Genomic DNA, 13,646 nt, shown 5'->3' with positions numbered 1-13,646 from the left:
TCAACTACTTTTCTCCCCCCCCCCCCCCCCCCCCGACACCCAGGTGGCAACATGCATCTCTGCGTGCCTGGCAGGTATCTCAGCTTGGGTGTCACCACCTCAAGCTCAACCTTCACAAAACCGAGCATCTCTTCCTCCCAGGGAAAGCCTGCCCGCTCAAAGACCTCTCCATCACGGTTGACAACTCCCCAGTGTCGCCCTCCCAGAGTGCAAAGAACCTTGGCGTTACCCTGGACAACACCCTGTCATTCTCTGCAAACATCAAAGCAGTGACTCGCTCCTGCAGGTTCATGCTCTACAACATCCGTAGAGTACGACCCTACCTCACACAGGAAGCGGTGCAGGTCCTAATCCAGACACTTGTCATCTCCAGTCTGGACTTCTGCCAACTCGCTGTTGGCTGGGCTCCCTGCTTGTGCATCAAACCCCTGCAATTTATCCAGAACACAGCAGCCTGCCTGCTTTTCAACCTTCCCAAGTTCTCCCATGTCACCCCACTCCTCTGCACACTCCACTGGCTACCAGTCGAAGCTCACATCCAATACAAGACTATGGTGCTTGCCTACGGAGCAGCCAGAGGAACTGCCCCTACACCCACAAACCCTATACCCCGAGCACTACGTTCTGCGACCTCTGGTCTCTTGGCCCTCCCACCCCTACGGGAAGGCAGCTCCCGCTCAGCCCAGTCCAAGCTCTTCTCTGTCCTGGCACCCCAATGGTGGAACCAGCTTCCCCCTGAATCTAGGACAGCAGATTCCCATCTTCCAAAAGCACCTGAAAACCCTAACTCTTCAAAGAGTTTCTAAATAATCCCCTTTCTCACCCCCCCACTTATTTATTTTTTTCCTAAACCAACACTTGCACTTCACTCTACCCCCCCCCCCCCCCCCATTCTAGCTGGATTTTGCTGATATGTGGTTGTCCCACCTAGCTATTTTAAGATGAATGCACTAAATGTTAGTCGCTCTGGATAAGAGCGTCCGCTAAATGACTAAATGCTAAATGCAAATGACAAGAGAAAAACTGATGATGCACTATCCAATTTCGAAATTGCACCTTGTGCATTCTACTATTACAACTTTCAAGAGTAAGTAAATGCCGGACTGAGTTCATTTGCAAAAAAATAAAACACTCCCATAGGGGACGACGCTTGTCTGTTTTAACTCTCAATAATTTCTTATCACATTACAGAACTGTGCAAGTAATTTGGTCTCTCACTTGCAACACCCTCAAACCCTATTTCTGTACTCCCCCTTTTCCAGCCCCCTTCCCTTACTCTAGCACAGCCCCCCACACACTCACCCACCCTAACAGCTCCAGGGCCAAACCTACATAACAACCCTCTGACTACACACACACACACACACACACACACACACACACACACACACACACACACACACACACACACACACACACACACACACACACACACAACACACACACACACACACACACACACACACACACACACCACACACACACACACCCACCCACCCAGCTAGGGCAGTCCTGCACCACCACAGTGACGTCTCCAAACACGCGGGATGTGTACTCCATGAAGGCCGAGTTGGACAGACTGCTCTCCTCAGGTCCTCCAGCCACAGCTCCATGGCCCAAGTAGCTCCACAGCAGGCCCCCCTGGAGCTGGCCCTGACCCATGGCCTCTTCCCCGGGCCTCACTCCCCCAGGGCACTCGCTGCCCAGCGCAACAATATGAATGGACCTGTAAGCAAAGCACACCAGCGGGGGACACAGTGAAAGTCGGAACCTGGTACACCATGGGGGTGAATGTCATGTGTCTCTCAAATGCATTGTTGAATGCAGCAAAGGAGGGAATGTAATTTAGGGGGAAAGTGTGGTGAACATGTCTCTAATGCTGTACCTGTGAGGGATGCAGCAAGGAGGAAATTAAGAAGTGCATTTTTCCCTTATTATACATGTCTATCACGGAGACAATGCATCACGTTGTGTCATTGAGCGAATGACACTTGACAGGCGATGCTCCGTCTGAATTTTTTAGATTAGAAAATAATTGGAGAATTGCATTATTATTATTACTATAAATATTATTATTATTATCATTAGGCTATAATCCTATAACCTATTTTTGGCAAAACGTGTGGTGCACGCACATACATGCAAGGGGAGGTACAGAGAGCAACTTACATGGTCACCACGGTTTTCCGCTGGTCAATGCCTCTTAAACACGTTCTCCCCCGATGCGTTTTCACATGAGTCCGCAGTGAAAGGCTTTTCCGCAATGAGTCTCTGGTACAGGGACGCTAATCCCTCATATCGGTGGCTCGCTCACCGCGATCACGTTTGGATTGTTGTATTTCCTTCTCGTTGTTCATTCATAAAGCACAACCTCCTACAGTTTACGGTAATGTCCTGTCCGCATAGAGACGTTGCGTCCAGGCATGCAAGAATGTAAACACCGCTTGGATCTAGCCGGCGACATGGACTACCAATGCGCTAAAAAAAGAAACAAGTTGTAAATTGGTTTTAAAAAATGAAAATAAAAAACTAGGCGGAGAAAGCAGAACATGAGGCTCGTGCCACGGCTCGATCCAATGAAAATTGACGTCACCTTATAAAACAAAGTCCCCTGGGCAGAGGAAGAAAAGTGGGGAGATAATGTACAGAGAGAGACCGAGAGCGAGAGAGGGGGAGGGAGAAGGGGGAAAGAATGGAAAAGAGCAACAGACCTGGAGAGTGGACTCGCCTGACTCAGCAACAAAGACTAGACACACACTTACAGTGCATACACACACACACGCCAACAACACCACACGTCCACAAATGACGCGCAGCCCAAATTGCATTGTTATGTTCACACTCTACGCGGCCCTCTCAACACACCCACTGTTTCCTCCATAGTCTGTATAAAAAAACTCGCCCGTTCGTTGACCTAATCTTATTTATTCTTATTATTCCAGCTGATATTAATGAATGCAAGTGATTGGGTTTGACAACATGGTCTTTGATTTGCATTATTCAGTGGATGTGAACACAAATAAATCCAACAGAAGCTAAATTAGGAGGGATTATCGTTAAAACATGTCACTTCGACAAAGTGACAAACACTGGACCGCTCTATTCTCACAATAATAATATAGTGATTGCAAGATAATTGTCTATGCCAACATTGCGCCTCTCAGCAATTTATGATCGTGTATAATGAATGAGGCTAATTTACTCTCCCAATCAATGTATGGAATTGACTTGCAATTCTTGAAGTCGTGACATGATCGCCAATAGGGCCTATTCACCAAGACACTGCATTATGCAATGATAATGACATGATCATGGTATGGTAATTGAATGATAACGGTGTGATAATGTCATGATAATGAAGCAGTGTTGAAGCTGGCATATATGCTAATTAAGCTTGAGTCGATGGAACAATTGGTGTTAATTGATTGATGCAGTGTGATACTGTARTATTTGTATTTATTACAGATCCCTATTGGCAGCAGCTACTCTTCCTGGGGTCCAGCAAAATGAAGACAATTTATACAATTTTTAAAACATTACAATACATTCACAGGTTTCACAACACAATGTGTGCCCTCGGGCCCCTACTCCACCACTAACACATATCTACAATACAAAATCCATGTGTACCTGTGTATAGTGTGTGTGTTAAAGTGTGTGTGTATGCATGTGGCTGTGCCTATGTTTGTGTAGCTCCACCGTCCCCACTGTTCCATAAGGTGTATTTTTATCCGTTTTTTAAATCAAATTTTTCTGCTTGSATCAGTTACTTGATGTGGAATAGAGTTCCATGTACTCATGGCTCTATGTAGTACTGTGCCCATCCCATAGTCTGTTCTGGACTTGGGGACTGTGAAGAGACCTCTTGTGGCATGTCTTGTAGGGTATGCATGAGTGTACGAGCTGTGTGCCAGTAGTTCAAACAGACAGCTCGGTGCACTTAACATGTCAATACCTCTCACTTTTAATGAGTTATGTGCAGTAGGTAGAGTCCCCTTTGGACAAACCCCAGGATCTTAATGGGGTTGTTCTCTCAGGGGGACAGACATGAAGACAAATCAAATCAAATTTGATTTGTCACATGCGCCAAATACAACAGGTGTAGACCTTACCGTGAAATGCTTACAAGCCCTTAACCAACAATGCAGTTCAAGAAATAGAGTAAAGAAAAGATTTACTAAATAAATTAAAGTAAAAAATGTTATAAAAAGTAACACAATAAAATAACAGTAACGAGGCTATATTCAGGGGTACTGGTACCGAGTCATTGTGCGGGGGTACAGGTTAGTCGAGGTAATTTGTACATGTAGATGGGGGTAAAGTGACTATGCATAGATAATAAACAGCAAGTAGCAGCAGTGTAATGTAAATAGTCCGGGTGGCCATTTGATTAATTGCTCAGCAGTCTAATGGCTTGGGGGTAGCCATTAGGCCTATATGTAACAGGGGTTGTTCGGTGAACCGCGCTCATGTGAAGAGCATCTTGCCTAAGTGAGACCTGAAGATTTGCATTGACTCCCAGAGCAAATGCCTTTGCACCTTAGCTCAGCGGGCTAACACTGTCCGAGCCCAGGGTCACGTTGGTGTTCTGACTTGGATGGATCTCTGCGAGGAACAAGAGGTAAAAGCGGGGGGTGAAGTGTAATGCAGGTGTTTCAGCTTGCGCGATAAGTAGCCTTTAGCTTAGTGGGCTAACACAGTCTTCTGCATAGAAGAACAGGGTTCAAACAGAGTTGGTGAACTCAGACCTGCACTATGACTGACATAGCGAATAATGTTTTCTATTTTATATTCATGCCTTCAAAAGAAACAGTCGTATACTTTGCACTGGAATGCTTACCAAATGTGCCCTTGTCTGGAACCAAATAAATCCTAAGAGCCTATTAACCTACCTTTCCATGACATGACTCTCCTAAAAATAACATCTATAACTCAACATTGTTTGATTGTGCATGCCTACGTTTGTGAATTGCATTACCATATTATAATATTTAATTTCTTAGTTATTATTGTGCTCAGCTTTATGTTACCTTGGGCATTTGTCATGTCTTGATGAAATGCAATGCGTCACATAAGGGCTTGTGGCTCTATTCGCGTGCATCGGAGGTTACTGCAGGTCAGCAGAAGAAAACAGGATCATTCACGCACGAGAGCATATTAATATGCCCCCCACACAAATTCCCGGACCACTGACTTCTGCTATTCAAAGGGCGATAGAGTACAACTATGTCGATCACTCTCAACTCGAAGCATAATAATGCTCCTTTGTGGTGAGAAATTGGCTGGTAATATGTGGATTCGATTTTCAAAGGAACAATTACATTTTCTTCTAAATAGTACCAGATAGGGGTTCTTTGTCTTGTAACCATAGCGGAACTCTTTTTGGTGCTACAGTATATAGAACCCTTTTTTTAAGGTTCAATAAAGAACCATGCTCATAAGGTTCTAAATGGAAACTGTATGGTGCTATAAATAACCCGTTCATAAGGTTCTAGAAAGAAACATTAAAAAAGGTTCTATATAGCACCAAAACAGGCTTTCACTATGGTTACAAACATTTTGGGGATATACAGAACCCTTTCTTATGGTACTTTATATAACCTTTATGGAGAAGGGTTCTATAAATAACATTTCTCAATCTCTAAGGTTCTTTGTAGATCCTTTTGAAGAACCATACAGGGTTTTTTATTCTGTACAGCCATATYATATTGTTAAAATTCCATAGGTGGTATTATTGTGTTAAGGTGAATCAAGTGAGCTACCTCTGGAACAGCTGGGGGTCCCTGAGGAGGTCATTGAGAACCACTGACTGATTTAGTCAATCGTTCACAATTGACACAATTCCATTCACTGGTCATAGTGATTAGATCAACCGGATTGAGCTATGAGTAAACCACGCTCCAAAACATTCTAATGAGCCGCCTACCCTACATTTTAATTATCACAAAAAGTTAAAAAACCCTAAGCACCATTGAAGAGCTCAAAGGGTTATTTGAGGCATTATGGTTCCACATTGAACCATCACCCTTCCCAAAGAAACCAAGATTTCTTTGTGTGTACTGTCACCTCTTTAGTTTGAATTTGAAATCTCATTGCATTATTCTATAGACTATAGCCTGGCATTGCACTATTCTATAGGCTATAGCCTGGCAGGGAAATGGAAGCCTGGTGTCTTAATCACATCATAGGGCCATTTATTTGGGCTTGAAACTACACTGAACTAAAATATACAGTACCAGTCAAAAGTTTGGACACACCTACTCATTCAAGGGTTTTTCTTTATTTTTACTATTTTCTACATTGCARAATAATAGTGAAGACATCAAAACTATGAAATAACACATATGGAATCATGTACTAACCAAAAAAGCGTTAAACAAATCAAAATATATTCTTCAAAGTAGCCACCCTTTACCTTGATGACAGCATTCTCTCAACCAGCTTCATAAGGTAGTCTGGAATGCATTTCAGTTAATGTTAATGTGTGGAATTTCTTTCCTTCTTAATGTGTTTCAGCCAATCAGTTATGTTTTGACAAGGTAGGGGTGGTGTACAGAAGATAGCCCTATTTGGTAAAAGACAAAGTCCATATTATGGCAAGAACAGCTCAAATAAGCAAAGAGTGACAACAGTCCATCATTACTTTAAGACATGAAGGTCAATCAATCTGGAAAATTTAAAGAACTGAAAGTTTCTTCAAGTACAGTCGCAAAAACCATCAAGCGCTATGATGAAACTGGCTCTCATGAGGACTGCCACAGCTAAGGAAGCACCAGAGTTACCTCTGCAGCGGAGGATAGGTTCATTAGAGTTAACTGCACCTCAGATTGCAGCCCAAATAAATGCATCACAGAATTCAAGTAACAGACACATCTCAACATCAACAGTTCAGAGGAGACTGCATGAATCAGGCCTTCATGGTTGAATTGCTGCAAAGAAACCACTACTAAAGGACAACAATAAKAAGAAGAGACTTGCTTGGGCCAAGAAACACGAGCAATGGACATCAGACCAGTGGAGATCTGTCCTTTGGTCTGATGAGTCCAAATTTGAGATTGTTTTGTTCCAACTGTCGTGTCTTTGTGAGACGCAGAGTAGGTGAACAGATGATCTCCACATGGCAGCATTCGTGCAAAACTGAAAGCGTGAACCACCACATTTAACCATGGAAAGGTGACTGGGAATATGGCCGAATACAAACAGTGTAGTTATTCCCTCCGCCTTCCCCACGTTTCAAGATGGCCACCATTGTTCCTGTACCCAAGAAGGCAAAGGTAGCTGAACTAAATTACTATCGCCACGTAACACTCACTTCTGTCATCATGAAGTGCTTTGAGAGGCTAGTCAAGGATCATATCACCTCCACCTTACCTTTCACCCTAGACCCACTTCAATTTGCTTACCGCTCCAATAGGTACACAGACGATGCAATCGCCATCACACTGCACACTGCCCTATCCCATCTAGACAAGAGGAATACCTATGTAAGAATGCTGTTCATTGACTACAGCTCAGCTCACCTGACATGGACTCTGATCCCCCCGACCAAGCCATGGTAATGGCGCCTATCATTCAATCTGAACAGACTGCTGGCTAAGGTGGAGTCACTATTCACTGACCTATCCACACAAATAGCTATTCTCGCCACCGAGGTCAACATAAAGATCAACTCTGTTAAGGAAGCGAGACATGACATCCGTCTGAATAGCCTGGAAGATGGCGCAAATATTTACTCCGACAAAGTGGTGACACTGGAATAGCAAGTCACCTGGCTATCATCAGATGTCGTCAAACTCACTTCCAAGGTTGAGGACCTCGAGAACAGACAGCGCCGGGGGAACGGTCACATTTTCGGCATGAGAGAGGGACTCGAGACCGTAGGCGGAATGCGGCCTAGCCTGTCCATAGCTAAACTTTTACAGGAAAGTCTAGGCCTCGATTACGCCCCCACCCTTGACCATGCGGACAGAAGCATACAGTCCGCACTGAAGAATGGGGAGCTGTCCAGACCCATAGTAGTTAAATGCCACTATCTTCAGGAGAAGGAGGATGTCTTCCGTAAGGCAGCGCAAGCGGCTCCATCACCCACGGTAATCAAGGCCAAAAAGATAATCAAGGACAAGAACCACCCAAGCCACTGCCTGTTCACCCCGCTATTATCCAGAAATCAAGGTCAGTACAGGTGCATCAAAGCTTGGACRAGAGACTGAAAAACAACTTCTATCTCAAGGCCACCAGACTGTTAAACAGCCATCACTAACACAGAGAGGCTGCTGCCTACATACAGACTTGAGGGGGGGGGTTGAGGAGTATTTCTGTCTGCAATAAAGCCCTTTTGTGGTGAAAAATCTCATTCTGATTGGCTGGGCCCGACTCCCCAGCCTGGCTCCCCAGTGGGGGCCTATGCCCTCCCAGGCCCACCCACGGCTGCGCCCCTGCCCAGTCATGTGAAATCCATAGACTAGGGCCTAAGGAATTTATTTCAATTGACTGATTTTCCTCTATGAACTGTAATTCAGTAAAATCTTTGAAATGGTTGCGTTTATATTTTTGTTCACTATAGATTGCCAAAGAACATAATTTATTTAAGCATGTAGCTGCCAGGAGGGCTGCAACAGCAGTTTACTAGCCCCAGGCACAAACATTCAGTAGCCTACCATGGACAGTGCCTTGATCAGTGCAAACTAAAATAACATCACCATGACCATGCAACAATGGGTGGGGCTAGGGCTGTAGGAAGCTTGGCCTGCTGACAGACTCTGCCATGGTTTTGCTATTGTTCCCATTCCCCTGACAATTTAAATTGTGAAATAAATAGGCTAAAAATCTATTGCAATACTGCTATTGGACTCTTTTTGGTAGACTCATCCCACTACTAAACATGAGTAGACCTACACATTGCGTAGGTCCACTAAGCTTACTGTCCACTATGACATCTAGATGGACGTCATCTCTTTATGTTATGTGCGTTGTTTTTCTATTTCGCTGTTTTTCTTCTTCTGGTGTTGAACACCCGGGACACATGCAAGGTTAGAACATGTAGGATGTTTCATATAAATATCATATGGTTATGTCCATGTCACAATTCTTTCCCCCATGTTTTTGGTTCACATTTCATCTCATTAGAACGTTTTTCTTGTAATTTATATATTTTTCTTAAATAAATAACCTGGGGATAATGTTAATTTGCTGCTTAGGCTATAATAATAGTTCATTTAATCTTGTAGGCAACACATTCGCAGTTAAAAGTTAAAATTGCAGTATAGGTCTATATAGATAAATATTTTGTTATTATTGCAGGTCATCAATGCAGCAGCTGGGTTGGTTTTGCGGCAACCTGCTGAAAGCGTTCTCAGAGAGAGGTAACCGACACAGGTCTATTGGCTATCCTTTCTAGACCCAAATTTACCATATTAACCTATATTGCAATAATACACTTGCCTTATTATAGCCCAGGTGTTGCAGCGGATCGTCATCAATGTGTTTGACGAGGTCAAAGAGGAATGGTCCAAACTGACCGGAGACAACACATTCAACCACTCCCAGGTGAATATAGCCTAGGCCTACCCATATTTCTGAAATTATAGCGATGACATAAACATCTCAACAGCCAAGTGGTCAAATTAACTTTGACTAGGTAGGGCCTATACAATGTTACACGAGTTCTTCTCAATAGGCCTGTCTATTTCAACCGTACAGAAACCTTTAGCCTACTCTAGAAACAAGGGTGCTTCACCTACCAAAAATAGGCTAACCTGAGTAAATGGGATAAAACACTTCACGTATTTTGGTGACACACAAGGACTGAACTTCAGTTGTTAACCCCCTCACAGCAAAATGAGCTTTCCCAGAGGTCGTGCACGGCCAACTTCGGGCGCAGGAGCGAGCCGGGGACCATGTGGGCTTTTCCAGCGGCTGGAAGTGCGGGGATGCACCAAGCATCTCAGCTAACCCCAGCGCTGCCGTGAGGGATGCCTTGGCGAGGGAGAGCATGGGACCGGTCTCAATCTCCCATGTCGACCAAGGACTGATGAGTTAACTGTGCGCTACCCCAGCCTGTGGAGAGAAACATCATCCCGTGACCGCCTCATGCAGTCCAATCATAACATCGACATGAAAAACAATTAAATCCCAAGAAGTGTTATTTTTTATTTTTTTGTCAATAGCTTATATTAGCTTAGAGAACCACTTCAAGTGTAGAATCATAGATTTTTGTAGGTAGTTTGAATCACTGGCCTAGTTTTCCTTTCCACACATTCAGTTTAATGGTAACAATATCATTATGTACCTATTCCTGAGAACGAGAGAGAGGGGATTTCAATGCTGCCTTAAAGCACTGAATACACATTTTATGTGGGCCTACTTACTTACTCATGCTCATCCTTATTGGAATATAAGGCCATTAGATTATAGGCTGCTACAGATGTAGGATCTTAATTGTATCGCCCTGTTGTTGCAGGAAACTGTTAAGAGAATTTTGTTCTCATGTTCATTAACCAATTCAATTAAACTACTATCTGCTATATCAGGATTTGTAGGATACTGATATAAATGAAACAGACAGAGGCCAGCTTACAATAGTCAGAATGTTTATTTACGAGAGCTCTGTATCATTTCCTGTACATTGGTCTATATACCTCACATTTCATTATAAATGTACCTCCTCTCCGAGACAATGACAATATAGTTCACAAGTCTTCTCCTACTCATACATTGTCTGCCACTGTTATACAATCTACTACAAGCCCAAGGTCTCGCCTCTCCCTGGGTGGGACAGAATGTCCTATAAGGAACACAGTAGTCCAGCTTGTCTGTCGATCGCTCCTCTTATCATTTGTTTCACACTTGCACCCTGCTTACATACTAAAAAGGAACAAAAAGTCCCTGTTCTAATTCTGACTAAACTACACTCATCCATCAGATTTATAGATTTATGATTCTAATAAATGTCATACAATCATACAATAACAGGGTAGAATTCTGTTAGTTATAGTTCTACTTAAATATATACATCATTTAGTCATTATTCATAAAATTCATAACAATCCACCCTTTGACTAAATATTATACACACAATCCCACATCTATTTTTATTAGAAATATCAATTATACCCAAAAAATCTAAATCAATATCAACCACAAAATCAATATATTTATTTACAATGACTGTTCTAGGCCTACATCAGAATCATAACTCTTCTTGTCAGGATTTTTGTTATAATCTTCATCAAAAAACAGTCTAAACATCAAAACAAGAAGGAACCTAAACATAAAAAATGGTTTCATCTAACATAGGCTCCTCGTAAGTGAAGGAGCCGGGTCCATCTACTAGGTCTGGGGGCATGTATTCATCATTCCACTGGTCCGAGCTCGGAATCGGTCCGTATCTCACCATCTGTTGCGTCATTGATTTCTCCAGAGTCCTGGAAATGAGACCTCTCCCACACAGAATCAAACAACATCCGCACAAAACCAACACAGTCACACAGGTGAAGGTTGCCCACAACACAGTGATTATGACATTTTTCCATTTCCCAAACACACTATCAAACCAATTTGTTAGAGCATTATCTACCCCAGAGTTCTCTGCCAGGGCTTTGGTCACTGATCCGTCTGGAGCTGTGTTATCGGGGATGAAAGTACAACATTCTGCTCCGAAACTCATACACCCCCCACCCTTTTCAGCCAGTAACATATCCAAGGCTATTCTATTCTTGCAATACCATCAAACTAATTGCAGCTGTTATCACCTCCCTAGTATCGCATCTCTAGTATAGTTGCTGAAACGCTGTGGGTTATAGTAGATATAATTAATTAATTGAATTTGTTGAGAGTTGACCACCAGAAGATGCTTGATTCCAATCCAGAACTCATCAGGTACCCCCCTTGGAACTCCAATGCTATCAATTAAAACTCTATTGTCAAAAGATCCTGACGGAGCACTCCTTCTTTCTCTTCTACCTGGCCCTAGGTCTTTGTGTTTGATAAGGGTGAAGGGCATGCCTAACTGCACTAGTGCACAAATACCGGTCCAATTGGTAGGCAGGTTGGGCCACAGCTTCATACCTCCACACAACCACCAGACCTCCGCTCTAGGCCTCTTTATCTTATTAAATTCCTGGAACTCAACCACCCAGTCAGGTCCCTCATTGTCTTGTCGGTTGTAACGTTCTCTGTCCTATTGCATGTTCTTACTTCCCCTACGTGTGTGATGTAGCGAGCCATACAATAATAATGTCCTCCTGTAACTGTGAAAGGGGGAAGTCTGGATGTAATGGGCACCTGGGGATACAGATAATGCAGATCAATGCAACTGTCATTGTCTGGCTTCCCTGCCTTCATCAACAGCTTTACCATACAGACCATTCCCCTGGGTGAATCAATTCCATCAAATGGAAAGGGGATACTTGTCAACTGAGGTTTTGCTGTGGTGCAGGCATAACATTCTTATTTCGCTACTGATCTGGCTGTATACTGAATCCATTCTAACCATAGGTTAGAATCCCCATAACCAGTTTCCACCTCAATCACTTCCTTAAGATCTTTCGTCTGAACTATCCGCACCGGCCCTTGGCTCTGGACGACTCCACTGTCAGTATCTGTTTTGTCAGGGGCTCTGCTTGTATTCTGGCTGACTATAGAGCTATCACCTGCCCTAACCTCTTCTTCCCGGAATGGCACTAGGGTATCAACTGAAACCCTCACCTTCACTACACTCCATCTTCTTCCATACTGGGTATGTGGATTTATGTAGCCCTCTCTCTCGGTGTGAGCTATGACCTGTTTCCATGAACTACACGGGGACCAGCACAGATATCTTCCATAATGRCTCATAGTYCTAGACTGCYAAGGAGTCAGAGACCCCATTTGGTCTACATAGAACTCCACTGASACATCCTTCCCAATCTCCACTCTCACTTCCTGTTTATCCAGATCAAGTGATCTCTTATGCTTGGTTAATACAAAATCCTCATCATCTAAACTATGGGTCAAGTTACCACCTTCTGCATTCTCGGATGGGTCATGGTGTATTAGGAAGATGGCTCCCACTATAAGACAGCTCAGACCAATCAGCACTCCTGTAATGCCCCACCCTTTCCCGGAGCACACATCATCATCTAGAGGCCAGCCCATACTTTCACTTCTATGAACGCACACAGGGAGGATAGGGCGGGGTCAGGGAATCTTCGTTAGAGAGGTAACCCCCGAACCCTATTGGTATTCGGTTCTTCTCCTAACTCTGTGATTGTTCGAAAGTGTCAGTGTGTCTTACCCTCTTGCAATGTGTGATATGAACCCAGGTAGTTCTTTCAGCTATTCTCACAGCGAAGGCTGTCACCAGGAGTACTTGGTATGGCCCCTCCCAACGGGGCTGCTTCCCKTCTATTCTCCTCAGGGACTGGATTGAGTGAATCACCTTCTCCTGTAATTCACCTGTAGAGCATAAAATCTTGGACATACAGGTTTGGTTAACAAACAGTCTTCTCATTTGTTCTGCTAGTATATCTTCAACTTCTATGCCTACTTGTTCTGGTCCCTAACTCTGTCATTCTATTTGTTCTATCTGATTAGCTAAAATGTCATCCATTATTTAAAGAAATAGATCCTAGTAAACCAACTCTAGGGATAATATCTTGACCTAATAT

The 13,646-nt window shown here is 43.5% G+C and overlaps 1 protein-coding gene across 1 annotated transcript in view; it reads right to left on the bottom strand.

Annotated features, from left to right (window-relative positions):
- The window catches only part of rhobtb3 (Rho related BTB domain containing 3), a 32,473-nt gene extending 29,708 nt beyond the window's left edge, over nucleotides 1-2,765 (bottom strand). The window contains exons 1-2 of the mRNA XM_023997150.2: nucleotides 2,170-2,765; nucleotides 1,498-1,726 (exon numbers count right to left, since the gene is read on the bottom strand). Of these exons, the coding sequence (XP_023852918.1) occupies nucleotides 1,498-1,726; nucleotides 2,170-2,171 (231 nt within the window). The 5' untranslated portion in view covers nucleotides 2,172-2,765. The remainder of the gene's footprint in view (nucleotides 1-1,497; nucleotides 1,727-2,169) is intronic.
- Nucleotides 2,766-13,646: the final 10,881 nt, after the last annotated feature.

This window comes from Salvelinus sp. IW2-2015, linkage group LG11 (assembly GCF_002910315.2).
Source record: "Salvelinus sp. IW2-2015 linkage group LG11, ASM291031v2, whole genome shotgun sequence".
NCBI classification, from domain to species: domain Eukaryota; kingdom Metazoa; phylum Chordata; class Actinopteri; order Salmoniformes; family Salmonidae; genus Salvelinus; species Salvelinus sp. IW2-2015.
This window is presented reverse-complemented; position numbering and strand designations above follow the sequence as displayed.